This window comes from Mauremys mutica, chromosome 5 (genome assembly GCF_020497125.1).
Source record: "Mauremys mutica isolate MM-2020 ecotype Southern chromosome 5, ASM2049712v1, whole genome shotgun sequence".
Taxonomy (NCBI): Eukaryota; Metazoa; Chordata; order Testudines; family Geoemydidae; genus Mauremys; species Mauremys mutica.
Genome location: NC_059076.1, coordinates 138,516,770 through 138,531,967, shown reverse-complemented (window position 1 = coordinate 138,531,967; position 15,198 = coordinate 138,516,770). Strand labels below are relative to the sequence as shown.

At 49.8% G+C, this 15,198-nt stretch overlaps 1 protein-coding gene across 4 annotated transcripts in view; it reads right to left on the bottom strand.

Annotated features, from left to right (window-relative positions):
* Positions 1 to 1,198: 1,198 nt before the first annotated feature.
* The window catches only part of RAB11FIP5 (RAB11 family interacting protein 5), a 101,762-nt gene continuing 87,762 nt past the window's right edge, over positions 1,199 to 15,198 (bottom strand). For 2 of the 4 annotated variants that reach the window (XM_045018127.1, XM_045018128.1), the window contains 2 exons: positions 7,495 to 7,654; positions 1,201 to 6,028 (listed from right to left, as the gene is read on the bottom strand). In XM_045018127.1, the coding sequence (XP_044874062.1) occupies positions 5,816 to 6,028; positions 7,495 to 7,654 (373 nt within the window). In that variant the 3' untranslated portion in view covers positions 1,201 to 5,815. Of the gene's footprint in view, positions 6,029 to 7,494; positions 7,655 to 15,198 lie in introns of all 4 variants that reach the window. The other 2 variants (XM_045018126.1, XM_045018129.1) reach the window with 2 other exon arrangements.

The window sequence follows — 15,198 nt, the reverse complement described above, 5'->3', positions numbered from 1 at the left end:
GGGCTGACCTGTGGGCCAGTAGGGCTGCTTTACTATTAAAATGATAGCTCTGCAGTTGGGGTGGATCCAGATCCTATGTAGCCCTACTCCACCCTTAACACTGCTACCCCTGAATAACTCCGACATGGGCCATCTGATGTCAATCCACCCTCTTCCTTGACAGGGGCATAGGAGGGGACATTACTTTAACGAGATGCTGGTTGGATGGTGGTGGTGGTTTGTTGAGCGTCTCAAAGTATGGTTTGTCCCTAACTCCGGGGAAGAGGGGCTGGCTGAAATAAAGAGAAGCAAACACATTTGGGAATACTGTGGAAAAGAGGGCCAAGTCTGCCAGAATCCCTTGGCTACAATGCCTTGCAACGATTCACCTTTAAGGATACGTCTTCCCTGCTTTTAGTCTTGGTGATCAGCACCCAGGTGAGCCTAGCCCCACCCAGGTGTGAGCAGCCACCGCAAAGCCCCACCTAAGTTACTATAGGCTCACTTTTGCTGCAGCCACCCCATGCATGGACTTCTGGGGGCACATCCCATGGTTCTGCTGCTAGGATTCTGTCCCAGTGAATTGTGGGAGAATCCATCTGTCCTTCTGGGCAGGCATTTGGAGGACTATCAACACTCAAGTGATTGAGTCTGTATCCTAACTGCAAAAGGGGTGGATTACTAGCCTGGGTGGGAGTGAGACCTGAGCTCTAAACCACACCCCCAGCCTGGACAACCAGCCCAGATTGAAAGCACCATCAAACTCATGAGAGGAGGGCTACTGTCAACACCCAGCTAGGAGCCCTGGCTAACTGCAGTGAAGACACATCCTAAGTAATCCATGAGATGGCAGCTGGAGGTTTCAAGCCAGAAGATTCTCAATTGCTGTTTTCCCCACCATGCAACCAAAATGCTGTGCATCACTTGGACAGAAGAAAGTGTTAGGCATTAGTTGGGGTTTTCAATACAGTACTATAAAGTACATTATAAGTGTGCAGGTTTAAATTGTGCTCGATACAGACATGCTGCTCCTGAAGCACAGGGATCTCTGTGTGAATGAAAAATAACGGACCTGACTCCTAAAGAGAGAAACTGATAGGAGACCATCATTCTATTTCAGGAAATAAAATAAAATAAACAAGTTAACCAATCACTCAGTTCCCAAGCGCCAATTAGCACGGCCCTTCCCGTCAGTAAATCAGACGTGTCTAGGAACAGTTTGAACAATTTTTATTTTTTTTAAAGTGCTTAAAACGTAAATAACAAGCTCTTTATAAACATTAGTTGCAACTATTAAATCAAGAAACATAAGCAGAACACTTTCCAACTCTGTGAAGAACAGGGAAATCAACATACCCCCCAGATTTCCTGTTTTTTTGGGTGCATTTCCAACACGTTTATAGCACAGAACATCTTGTTTGTAAAAAAAAATAGTATCATCCAACTCAAATAGATGGGGTTTACAAGACACTGTTCAGTATCCATATCCCTTCAGGTTTGTTCCAGTTTAAGGTCATCACTGGACATCTCTTCTATACCCCCTTCACCCCTGGCCAGAAGAGAAAATAAAGAAACAGACTGCTTGATGGGCTTCCTTTTAAAAAAAAGTTAGCTGACCCTATGGGCTGATGATAAAGCATGGCGCTGCACATCTGCAGAAAAACTCTGCAAAGCAGTTTGTGTGGGGAACAGGCCGACTATACTGGGATGAAAGACAAAGTTATGGGAAAGGCCTTGAGTCAAACTGAATAAACAGCCACACTGTTGACAGCGGAAGGTGATCTATACATACTAAAATCATCTCACCTGCAGTGACGAACCCTCACCAAGACGGTTTCAGCATTAGATTGGTACATAGGGACAATGACGTACTTTCAACTCCTTGTTTTTACACAACCACCTCCTTTAAATACGGATATAGGACAGGAGCATCAATCGTTTTTAGAACAAATACATTTCTATGGTACTCCGCTCTCCCCTGCCTCCTTGGATGTAAGACATCTAGATTTTAAAATCTTCACATCAGCCTCTCCAATACAATTTTTTTTAGTACCAGATGAAGTTAATTAAATAGCCACTCCGGTTTTAACAAAGTTCTCTGGACACTTGTGGCACATTTAACATTCTCTGCTCTGTTATGGGGCGCATAATCATTTGGGGAGAAAGATTTGTAAGGCAGTGGAGAAATGGAGGACAAAACAGTAAGTGGACTTACCAAAGACACCGCTCCTCAAGGATGCCTTTCCCTAGCCAACGTTCACTCACAAATGCCTGACTTCTGAACACTCTAACGGTCAATTAGATGACACCCAACACAGGGGAGGGAGGGACAACACCCTCTTAGCCATGACGATCATTCGGCTTGTGCCATGCTCAAGGCTTGGGCATTTGAAAGCTACTGTATGAGGTTGGCAGCGTTTTCAGCTATATACAACTTTTCACTGAGTGGATTCTTTTGGTGCAAGGTGGTCTGTGGGGTTCAATCCCACAGCAGTGACATACAGAGGGAGGAGGAAAGGAAACACACTTCCCGTTAAACAAGGCCATTGTCCTGGTACAGTTCTTTGTGATGCAGCTCTTCAAGGTTATCTTGAATAGATAAAGTGCCCAACATTCAAGCTTTGAAAAGGCAGAAAACCGACTAAGGCGGAGAGATTTTGTAGATATGATTAAATCATAACAAAAGGGGATTAAGCAGCAGTGGATAGGGGTGCAGAGAGCTCTTTAAAAACATTGGCACTTGTGTGGGTGTGGAAAGCACCTACAATAAGTCAGTCCTCAGGATGAAAAGACAAAACAAAATCCTACCAGAAAGCCTATCCAAGAGAGCAATTCATTGGCTCTAGAGGCCGTCTGGGGATCAAGCCAACAGGAGCAATGGTTTGGTACCAGGCAGCATGGTCTGGTCTCGTATGTTTCTGCTGCATGGTACACTGCAAGAACAGTGAACTGATGGCAGTCCCCCATCGGTGAGTTGTGCCACCCCAGGGAAGCAGGTCTATTTCAGAGGACAATCAGAACAGGGCAGGCATCTTTTATAAACAGGCTGCCGAAAAGCCAGTGTGGACACATTTATTCTCATAGAGATGAAATACTACCGACTTCCCTCCTTCATAATGCCCATCTGACACTCCATATTCCAGCTCACCTGTCTGATCATGCCCTCCCTTCCACACCCTGGTGTGGTAGGTTTGCACGATTGTTTTTACGCAAATTTTGCCTCCTTAAACCAGACCGGATCCAACTCCTCCTCAAATAAAAAGAAGACCTTTTCCAAGAGGCACACAACCAGGAAAGGGACCTGGTTCTCACTCCAGGGGAACCTTTTGATTGTACGTGCAAAGAGAAGCTCTTGGTACTTGAGCTTGTATGAAGAAAAAAAGCTGGATACATTTCTTAAAACCCTAAACTGTACAATATAAACATACCCCCCCTCCCCGAGACACATGCACACAAACAACAACAATGCAGGCAGACAAGTGCGAACCCCGGACTTCTTTCCTATTAGGAACAAAGGCAAATAGGACCAAAATGCTCATGGCCAGTGTTTTCAAGGGACTAAGACCCTCCTCCTTATATGATATTTTACAGACTGGATATGGCCAGAAATCCTCATTTACTGTAATATCAGATCCCCTTTTAAAACCTCTCCTCCCATCAACATGCTGCCTCCTGTTCCAATAGCTCTCTCCTCCCTGGCAGACTCACGCTTCCACTGGGCATGACTCCCTAACAGGCTGTAGCACTGGCTTTACCCAGGCACCCTTGGCCTTGGCACATACACCCCGTATTACTATCCTTCTAGAAAACCTCATTTACACCGGCCTTACACAAAGCGACTTGCCCACCCTTTGCCCAGGATGGTCGGTTTTATCTGCCTTAAAAAACAAACAAAACCGCCCCCAACTTACCTGAGCCTGGCGGGCAAGTAGAATTTTGCAAGGCTGGGCTAGGTAAGGACAATAATACATTGGATTGCAGGTTGGGATTAAAGAATCAACCATTTTAGCAGGAAACGGCCCTTATTCTATTACAAAAGGCACAACTTTCCAACGTCGCTTTTAATACATTTAAACAGGTAACAGTGAAAGAATGTGAAAAAGGCTGAAAAACTCCAGCAAAAACTCCAGGGGCTTTAGTGGAAACAATGCCCCTTTGCCAGGCTGAGGACACTGAAGTCCAAGTTGAGTTAGGTGCCAGGTCCTGTCCTCACTGTCTCGATGGAATAACACGGCCGCTTCTTCACCTGCAAGAGGACCTGCCACCCAACGCCTTGATGAAGCAGAGAGAAGAAACTGACAAGAGTTAAAAGCCAAAATGGAAGACAACAGCAACTTCTGGCCCCGCCCAAGTGCACATGAGAACCAGCAACTATGCTGTTTTCTCCTGTGGCCAGGTGTACCACTCATAGTCAAGCCTCGGACTCACCACATTTGCAGCTATTAAACCAACCAGCCAACGAGGAGCTTGTTCATTGAGGCCCCAAAATCTAGCGCTACATATACACCTCCTGAGAGTGCTGGCCCAGTGAAACATCTAGGCACTGGCACAAGATTTAAGAATCTTGATATCGAGATAGATGGGAGAAAGCCCTAGGCATAATGTTAATCCTGGGGGTATTTTAGAGTGGTGAACTGCTAGTTATTACAGATTGTATCTGTCTGGTGTCTGGCTAAAAGGGCTGTCATGCACGCAGACAGGGCTGGGCAGTCATACTCTAGCTTCTGTTTCTTACGGCATCTTCCAGGCACATTAAAAAAAAAGACACATACAAAGAAGTAGGCAAGTAGTGTCAAGGGCCATGGTGGTTTCAAACACTCCCTGTAAACACGGAAAGAGGCGTATAATGAGATAATACTGTGCTGAAATATCAGCTGTGACTGATGCCAACCAGAGTCCACAGCGTGTGCCTGCAGCATACACATCGGTGATGGATAAGATGGCTTTGTGAAGGAAGTTCGATGGGACAGATGCTGCATGAACATCAACAGACTCCTTCCCCGGAAGCCCTGGGGATGAATTTCTGTTGTGAGCTGGGTAAGGAAGAGTTGGTTGTGTCACAGAGGCAAACGTGCAGTAAAGTTACCAACGCAGCTCGTGCTCCAGCACTGACACAGGCTTAGTCGCACTCAGCCAATTTCACCAGTGTCACTTTTTGTCTCATCTCCCATATGGCCAGGGACTTAGTGCTCAGAGAGGAGCTTGCTAATTGGATGGGGAGCCCTTTCCCTTGGGCTGGCAAAGAAACGGTTCCCATCGAAATACAAAAAGGGAGGTGACTCTAGACCTCCCTCTCGCCCCTTGCTACACTGGCATGCACAGCAACACGGGGAAGAGCCACACACTGGTGATTTTCAGGTGCCACATGTAAGGCTCCTCAGCTGTGGCAGCAGCAATTCAGAGAACTTTCTAGCAAGCCAGGACACCCCATTTCTGAGAGACCAGGGTCATCTGGGAACACGGGCAGTAGCTTGAAGTCATGGGCTAGATGGCACATTTCCAGACATCCAGTTCCATGGACTCATGGCTTTGGCAGGAGATGTTCCTGAACCATGCTGCCAGGCCGTGGGGGAGAAGTCCAGGTCCTGGGCTGGGCATTGCAGTGTTCTATGCTCCGATGTAGTCGTTTCCTGGAGCTAGAGCACATTTGTTAGCCGATACAGCTAGTCTTTACTGAAAGACTCTCTGGGAATTTGTATGGGCCACCAGAGCCCTCTTGGGTTTTACCTGTAAGAGGTGGGGACAGCGTGTGTGCAGAGGAGAATCAGGTGTCTTTGGTGTGTTTATTCCAGGAGTGCTGTGGGCAAGTGATGCCAAGGAGATCTCTGAGCAGAGGTTACTTGCTGGTGGTGTTTTTTTCCAGGGGGATCTGAAGGAGGGTGGGAGACTGTTCCATGATGCGCACCAGCAGCTGGTCAATGTAGTTCTCCAGTTCATGGACGTGCTCGTCCTTCCTGCTCAGCTCTTTCTCCCTCTGCAGCAGCAGTTGGATGAGTTCATCATGGGTCAGGTGATAATACTTGGCAGACTGGTCCGGCAGAGCAGCATCCTACAGCAGGAACAAAAGAGAGCAGGCCTGGTGAGCTTAAATGACCCTCTCTGTACCTTGCAAAATACACCTGCAAACTGTATGCACGGTAAGTAACTGAACCCAGCTTGTGATTCAGACTGATCCGTGTGCACGAGAAAATAATCTGTGCATGTTTTAGTTCTGTGTATTTTGCATAGCAGCTTTCGTGTAAGTGGCGCCCTAAAGCACTGTACAGTTATAGGGCTAAATTGTAAGAGGGTGACAAATTCAGTGTGGAGCAGAGACCCTCGGAGTAATGGAGCCTGAACAGTGAGGGAGCTGCGAGGAGGCAGTGAAGGGATGGAGAGGGAACTGCAGGTAGATGAGCACAGGGGAGTAGCCACGGATAAGATCTACGAGCTGGGGGCGGAAGAATTTAAGACAGGTGGTTGCTGGCTGGATCCAGAGATGCACAGGGAGCATCAGCGGGGGTGTTTGAGCGTGATGGTGACATGGCGGCATTTCTGTGTTCGCGTGAATCACAGAAGTGTAGGGCTGGAAGAGGCCTCGAGAAGCCATCCACGTCCAGCCCCCTGCGCTGACACAGCAACGTACACACAGTACAGTCTGGAGAACTGGAATTGGGGGAAGCAAAGAGCAAGGAATTGCAATAGCCATAGGAAAGAGAGAGGAAAGCAACCATGAACTCATCAAGAGACTTTGTGGTTTGCCCGTCAGCACACGCTGGCTTTCGAATGCAGCCAGCCAGCACTGCCTCATTAGAAACTATGGCAGAGCCAGTGCTCCAGGAAGTGTTTCCTTCCCACCCTCACCAGCAGGCAGAGCCCTTTGGGATATGTCTATGCAGCACGGGGAGACTTGCACTAGCACGCTAAGAACAGCAGTCCAGATGTTAGCACGGGTTAGCCACCTGAGCTCGGACACAGGGGGGCGGGCAGGCGTGGACTCGGGTGGCTAGCCCAAGCCACCGCCAATGCCTCACCCCCACGCCGCGGTTCTTAGCACGCTAGTTCAAACAGAGCTAGCGTGAGTTTGTCTACCAGGGCTGGGAAGGACGCACCCAGCTGCACTATCGACATGGCCTTAGATTTCCCCTGAGATTGTAAATTCAGAGGCAGCGCAGCGTCTTGTCGTTACCCTGCTGGTTCCGTGCGGCTGAACACGCCCTGTGAAACCCAGCTCAGCAGGAGAGAGACAAGGAAACGGCAGAGTCCAGAGGGCGAAGGGGAAAGAGCGGATAACTTGCTCACCCTCCCTAATCAGAGCAGGGTCCTGCCCAGTGCTCAGAACAGGGACTGGTGGCTGGAGTCTGGGGTAGTATCTGCTGCTCTGCTGATTCAGTGGTGTAACGGGTTCCCACACACAACGGGATCTCTGCTAGGTGTTTCTAGGCCTCCAATCATCCCTGTAACTAAGCACCAATATGAGAGACAAATCGGTGCAAGAGGAGAATACGTGCTATTGGTCAGTGGCGGTGACCCTACCTTTAGCTTCTTGGACTCCACTTTCTCCATGCTACTCGTGGTGACGGTCTTCAGCTTTTCCAGGCCGCTGCTCAGGGCAGTGGTCAGGGTGGACCTGTGCTGCTTCTTCTCCCCGGAGACCTCTGCCACGGCAGCACTTATGGGCTTCACTGGATGAGGACTAAAGGGAGCAAGGAAGTCAGAGAGTTAGCGCCACACAGAGCGGGGGGACGGAGAAGCACGTCTGCCCTTTGGATTCCCTGCCTGTGGGGGAAGTCAGCAGCACATCAGAGTCAGTGGGTTCCAAACAGCTGCATCCTCCACCAGGCACCGCACTGAATGTTTACCTGCTCTTTCGGAGGGGCGGATGGCCCACAGAGCACTGCAATGCAGCCCGAAAGTTCTATGAGAGAGAGAGGACCCCTGGAGACTACAAATCCCAGAATGCAAATCTTCCTCGATACAGGGAGTCAGGCCCCACTGCTTGCTGGCACCCACAGTCTCTGTGGGCTGCTCTAACCAAGATGGCAGCATTGCATGCTGGGGCCTGCAGTCTGACAGCCACACCTTAGTGACAGTGTTTCAATCTGCTCCATTTTGGGTAACTTAAACATAGCTCTGAGGCTCAGGGCTCTTTGCCCAGCTAAGGACCTTGTTGACCAAGTCCTGGGCCCCCCCGGGATAGCGTTTGGAGCCATTCCTGACTGGCTGGGGAGTTAGGTACCACTATGACCCACAGCTGGTGGGCTGCCTATTGACTATTTCCCCATCTGTGAGAACACTGCAGATCTGCTGACTCCACCAAGTCATAAGTGCCCTATTTTAGGGTGTAAACATACACAGTTAACCCTAAGAGTCTGGTTTGTCTTGGTGCGTTTCAGACTCAAAGGGGAACCGTAGTATCCTGGAAAAGACTGTGTGACTTGCCCACTTTGGGGATTACAGCGAGGATACACCATGCACGCCCCCCACCCCACCCCCTGGCCCCATGCCCCAAGGCCAGCACGACTGCACTAGATGGGCTCCTGGCAGTTGGCCATGGTGGCTAAGAGCACCACCAAATTTGCACCAAAATACACGACCCAAACTGCACAGGCGCAAGCACCTTCCCTGACAGGCAAGAGGGCTATTGCTTTTCTGCAGCTGCTGCCCCACTCCGCCTCCTGCAGTCACAAGCAAGGCTGCAGGGTGCATTTCTGGCCTCAGCCAGGGGGTGTTTGTCCTTTGGGCTGAAGTCTGGGCTCCCCACAAAACAGAGAAGCGTCCCGAGGCAAATTGTGCTGCCAACTCCTAATGGGGAAGAGAGGAGGTGATGTGTAGGTTATACGTGAAATCTGTGTCATGACATTTAGTGATAAACACAAACCGAAATGCCATGAAACAGATTTACTCTGCATACGCATCAGCCACGCTGCAAAGAATTGTAACCACAGCTGATGCATACACAAGCTAACACATTACGTATCCCATCCCGCGTTCCAGCCGAGGAACTCAAAGTGCTTTGCAAGCATGCATCAGTTCTCACAAAACTCCAGGGACGCAGGCAAGCCGCTGCATTTACAGATGGCACAATGGCTGCGCAGAAGAGAACTGCATTGGCCAAGGTCACTGGCAGGGCTGGGACCAGAACCTCTTCTCTCCTCCTGTTGCAGGCCTGTGCTCTAAGCACTAGACCACGTTCCCCCTCAATTTCTAACTGAGCACAGGGGATACCAGGCTTGAAACTTGTGCCTCAAAAAGGTTAACTGGGGTTCAGCCCAAAGCCATTTCCAACGCAGATAAGTTACGAAGCTTCCTCTAGCTAAAAGCTGTGAATGAAGAGAGGACGGATCAGAAACTCTGAACTCCTGAATTCCAGCTTCATGCAACACAAAGGACATCCTTGGCCCTTACCTGGCCCTTTCTGGACGCTTCCTTCCTATTCCAAGTTGTTGGTGGGCCAGCAAGGATGCTCCACGTGATCTGGTTACTGATCGCTGCGGGAGATTTTAGTCCTACAGCTCCAGCTCCCCTCTGAGCAAGCGTTCCAGCTAGGAGGGCGAGGCAGGACAGCTGAGCAGTCAGACCTGAACATAATCGGCCCCAAATTCCACAGCACCCTCACATGGACCTCAGTCTGGGCAAAGGCTTCCCAACTCATCATTTGAGAGCAGCCAATACACACCCAGCCAGCCCAAGAGAGAAAAACACGGTGGAAGGGGAAAGGAAGAGGTTGAAACCTCTACCAAAAAGGTTCACATGGGGACTGATTGGCAGAAATGAGTATCCCAGAAGACACAGCTCCTCTGCCTACAGGAACATTTTAGACGTTGACGGCACTTTCTCTGGCCCGGGCTCACTGAGAGACAGCCTCTAGATGCAAGCTGGGCCCACGGAGGGATGATCAAGAGTTGCCACAGATATTGTCAGAAGAAAGTTCACTTCTCCCCCAGCTCAGCTTGCGTGCGGTTTCTTAGTTCTCCTGCTCGGCTGGGGATGCATTATAGGATTTGCCTGCTGTGGAATTTTGGGAGAGATTCTTCCCCCCGACCCAAAACAACCTGGCAAAAGTGTTTTTATTTTTCCAGCAGTGCCTCATTTCTGTCCACTATCCCCCCATCAATAGAAGAGGTGTCTGCAGCCAGGACTGCAGGGAAAGAGCTACTTTGAACAGACAGCAGGGGTTGCATTTGCCTTACCAAGTTACCTTATTACTAGTATCCAGCTCCTTGTTTGCAAGGTCCAGAAGGTGAGGGATACACAAAGAATGGGGGTAGGGGACCAGCCCCAAGGCACTTTCCCTCCAGCATGTGCTGGGCGAGAGACTTACTGAACAGAAAAACAGCATTTTGTAGGCCTGTCTCTGAAATCCCAAAGGGCTTTTTAAAAAGTTGCACTGGATTTGATCAGCACAGCAGATTAATGGCAGAAGCACTTGGCACATGTAAGAGGCAGCTGATATGTTAAACTGCTGAGTTTTTATACACTTAGCGCTGAGGGTAATTAACCATTGGAACAACTTACCTCAGGAGGCGGTGGGTTCTCCACCACTTGGAGTCTAAGTCAAGGCTGGAGGTCTTTCTAGAAGATTCACCCTAGCTCAAAGTGAAAGCAGTGGCTGAGGTTCTCTGGCTTGTGCGGTACAGCTCAGACTAGATGATCAGAATGGTCCCTGCTGGCTTAAAACCTACGCATCTTTCCAAGGTGGCAGCTGCCACAGTGTTGGTAAGTGGCATTTTTGTTATACCAGCAACAGGGAGAGAGTGTGGTCTAGTGGTTACAGCACAAGACTAGCATCAGCAGTCTCCAGTTCTAATCCCAGCTTTGTCTAGTGACTTGTCATGCAATTTCAGACAAATCTCTGTGCCTCAGTTTCCCTGACAAACTGGATTTCTAATGGCCTCCATCACAGAGGTATCATGGAGATTACATTTCAGCTGCTAAGCACCTGGAGGCTCCTGAAAGGGTCAGTTTTCGTGAATTTCACAGCAGTTTAAGATCAACAACAATAGAGCAATGGCCTAGTTGTCAGTCTTCACTATAGCGTCTCCCGCCTCATCTACTGAGCAGCGTTTCCTGGGCCACATACCATGTCAGGTGAGATTTCCTATGGGAAGCTGCAGCTCTCAGTGAGAGGCCAAGACAATGCAGTCGCAGTCACAGGTATTTCTAGACAATTACTTGGAAATCCAGGAGTTTGAACATCGCTATCTAAAGTCCAGAGGAGTCTGAGAACAGGCCTGGGAGCCAGGAACACCGAAGTCAAATTGATTCCCTAGGTGTCGTTCCAGTTCGCCTGTAACATGCTTTGAGGAAGTACCATGCCAGGGAAGTGGAGAAGAACACTCAGCATGATCACTGCAACACTCCTTACAAGTTTTTCTTCCAGATGGTTAATGCGGTTCACATGGTGCTGCCAGCTCCAAGGGACAGCGCTACACAGGGCAGTCCCTAGCAATCTTGGTGCCTTACGCAGCCCCACCGTGGGGGGGGAGGGGCTGTGTGGGGCCCCAGGCCTCCTCAGGGCGGGGGGTGGCCACTTCCTGCGGGAAGTGAAGTGACCCAGCCCCAGCCTGTACTGCTCCCCTGGCTCCCAGGCTTAAGTTGGGGGAAGGGGGGACTGCCCGCCCCCCCCCGCACTCACCAGCGGCACGGCTGGGAGCCAGGGGAGCAGAGCAGGGGTGGGAAGAGGCGCAGCTGGGGCAGACCAGGGCCGGGGTCATGGGGAGCGTAGGGCACCAGAAAATTTGGTACCCCAAATTTCCTGGTGCCCTACACAGCTGCGAACTTTGCGTATGGGTAGGGATGGCCCTGGAGAGAGGGTTGCGGCACTGCAGGGGAGACCATTTGTATTTCCTGGTTTGCAGAGGTTTAAGTTTAGCCACCCTCCATGTTCGGCTGGGACACAAAGTAGGGCTGGGGAAGCTGAACTCTGCATTAACAACTTTTGGGGGCAGTTAATCCTAAGTAACACCCAGATCTAGCCCCACAATCTGCTGGTGTCACCGATGAGGTTCCCTTTCAGCAATATTGTGCCACTCCAAGGAGCAGAGAGATCAGAGGTATTGTGAGAAATGCTGCTCCCATTTGAGTTTTCTCAACACTGGGTGCAGCTGACCTGCAATGACATGGGAGAAGCTATTTTCTGACTCAGTTCCATTAGCAGTGCTTTATGGGAGCGTAAAATTAACTCTGGGGTTTAAGATCTAGGGTGCAAACTTCTAGGCAAATTCGTATAAACCTCAAATTTACAGGCAATTAGATCAGTAACTGAGGGAAGACGGACTTAAGCAGCGGCTGAAAATTAAATCCAGAATAGGACATTTTTGCCTACGAGTTAGTAAGTTGAATATCAGCCTGGTTCTATCATGAGACAGTCTATGTACAAGAGTTCCTGAGTGAAACTTTATGGCCTGTGTTATGCAGGAGGTCAGATTAGCTAACAATATTTTTAAAATCTCTGAACCTATATGAAACCAGGCCTGGGTCTGCTGCAGTCACCATGAACAGCTAACATAAAACATCCCACCGTGTTCTGGGCCGAAGATCTTCTCCTGCACCATTTTGGTTTTCCTTGCGTGAACTGACCTGGAAGCCGTTTTAGCAGATACCAAAGTGCTTATCTCCCTGTTTCACCGGCTGGCCACCTGTCCGGTTTGCACCCGTTTCTGTTTGCGTAGGTGGAATGTTAAAGCAGAGTGGGACAGCTGAAAAGCTCTAGCATTGCTACTGTGACCAACCGCCACCACCTGGCGAGCAAAACACCCAGTGCTGGAATCGCTCTCATTACGGTGAGGAAGGGGAAGGCACAGGAGTCCTGCTCCTGGCTCTCTGAGGCTGGACTAGTGGAAAGTAGTTGGGGAAGTCTGCCGAGGACCGTTCTCCAGTCCCCGTTCCTGCACATGCTTGTGCCACAGTACAATAGTCCCACACATACTTACTCAGCATCTTACCGAAGTCAAGTTGCTGCAAATGGGGGAGTTTCTCCAGGGCGGAGGTGGGGAGGGGGGCGCGCAGGAATGTTTTCCTACCCAGACCTGTTCCATGGCTGCAACTCCACCTTCATGGCTAGAGTAGCCTCCATGCCTCCCGTGCCCCTACTCCACAGCAGGGAGTGGCCTGTGGATGCATTCCAGTTGTACATCCACTGCCCCCAGCTCCAAGTCCTCGCTGAGCAGAGGAACAGGGAGTCCCTGCACTGGCGGCCTCTCTGACATGCACTGCGTGTGACTCCCGTCCTGCCTCACCCCAACCACACTGGTTTAATGACAAGAGCCCGCCCTGGCTGCAGGAGGGTGACGGAATTGGCCCCAGAGAGGCGAGCTGCCTCCGCTCATCTCAGTGGAGCCTTCCTCAGAATTTTCTGACTCGATCTTCAATTCACCCTTCCAAATTGGCGTATGAGCAGAACCTCCAGGAGGCTTCGATCACCCCCTCCTGCCTGCTCCACACCCTCCCACTCTCCCAGCTCTGACACAGAAGAGCCTGGAGAATCCAAGTTACAGACCTAAGCCAAATGTCTCTCTTCCATTCCTACTGACACCACTCCAGCTGTGACTGGCTGAGACCTGCTCTGTCTATCCGTGGGGCAGTACACAAGTCGCCACGCTGCCTGAGAGCAGAAATCTGGTGAAGAGTTCTCTTTCCACCAGAGCCAGCCCTTCCTCAATGATTTCCGGCCCCCGTCAGCCCCACAGCCTTCCCTGGAACAGCCACCCCAGGCACCAGCCCTATGTTTCTCTATCTGCTGGATGTGTCACTTGTTTCCCAAATAAATCTTTCGCTCCTGCTCTAGATCTGAAGTCCCTCCTTTGTCACGTCGTGTGTCCTTCTACAGCATCGTGCACCTGGGGAGCTCAAAGAACTTTACACATATTAATGAGTTAAGCCTCACAACAGCTCCATGAGGCAAGTATCTCCATTTTACAGATGGAAAAACTGAAGCATCTGGAGGTTAAGTGACTTGCCCAGCTTAATACTATTGAAGGAATCGGTGGTAGAGATGAGAACAGAATCCAAATCTCCCGGATCCCAGTCTTGGGCCTCAACCAAAAACCATCCTTCTTCCCTCAGAAGGGACCTGCCCTGGACTGTCTGTACAGTCAGTTTGAAGATGGCGACTAATCAATCAGTGTGTATTGTACACACAGAGTCTAACTGGACCACACACTGCCTGTTGCCTAGCATTACTCTCTTTGAATTTGCAGGACACATCTCTTTCCATGAAGCCCAGTAGCACTTATCTGTACACAATGATTTTTTTACCTGCAGGTTTTGAGCCAGTTTACCTGTTAGAGCATGAATAATTCAGTTAAAGACAGCACGATCCAAGGCTCTGGCCAACGTGGAGCCATTAAATGGAAAAATAATGGACTGATCCTGAGGTCATTTAGCATGCAGACCTCCCACTGAAGTCAAGGAGAGCTTTGCATGTGAAAGGACTACAGTACACGGCCTAAAAGGTAAAGGGAATTCTACTGCACCCCATCATGAGCTGGAAAGGGATTCTTGGGCTGTTGAAATCCCTACCAGCCCCTTAGAACTATGTTTGCCCGGGTGTAGCAGAAGTAAAGACGATCCATCAGGGCCTAAGACAGCTCTCAGATGGGTCCTCACAGTTCACCCTGAAATCAACAGGCACCTCAAACCTGGGAGCAGAATTGATGTGCTATGAGTAGAGACAGATCCATATAACGTTCCCTTCTTCTTCTCCCAGTCAAGCGGCACGAAAGTGCGCCGGGAAAACAGGATCAGCCACAGAACACACCTCTATCTCCAGAATCTCCCTCGGCTTCTACAAGTTAAAAAAAACTCTGACCCGTGGTTAGGACTGGACTAGACCTTCTCTCGATACTCCCCACACCCCCAAATATTTCAGGGCCAAAGTCTGTTCGTCTGTCTACCACCAGGATTCCTCAGAAGAGGCTGGTCTCAGCTGCAGTTATGCTTTCGCTAGGGAGAGAAGAGAAGTTTAGTACCTGAAGGCCACTACAAAAAAAAGAAAGAAACAAAGGAAGAAACCAAAGCTGAATGAATGAGGAAGAAACAGCTGCTAACATGCCATGAAGCGTTAATGGGCAGAAGTTTGGGGACTCCCCCTTGCCAGACACATATAAGAAGGTGCGTATTTTGCAAGAGCAGTGCATGGAGGACAAGGGAAACTTTGTGGGGAGCTGAAGTTAGTGCAACACATTGAGCACCAACAGCCTTCACAGTTCTGCGGGGGCTCAATTTTTAACTGGGGCA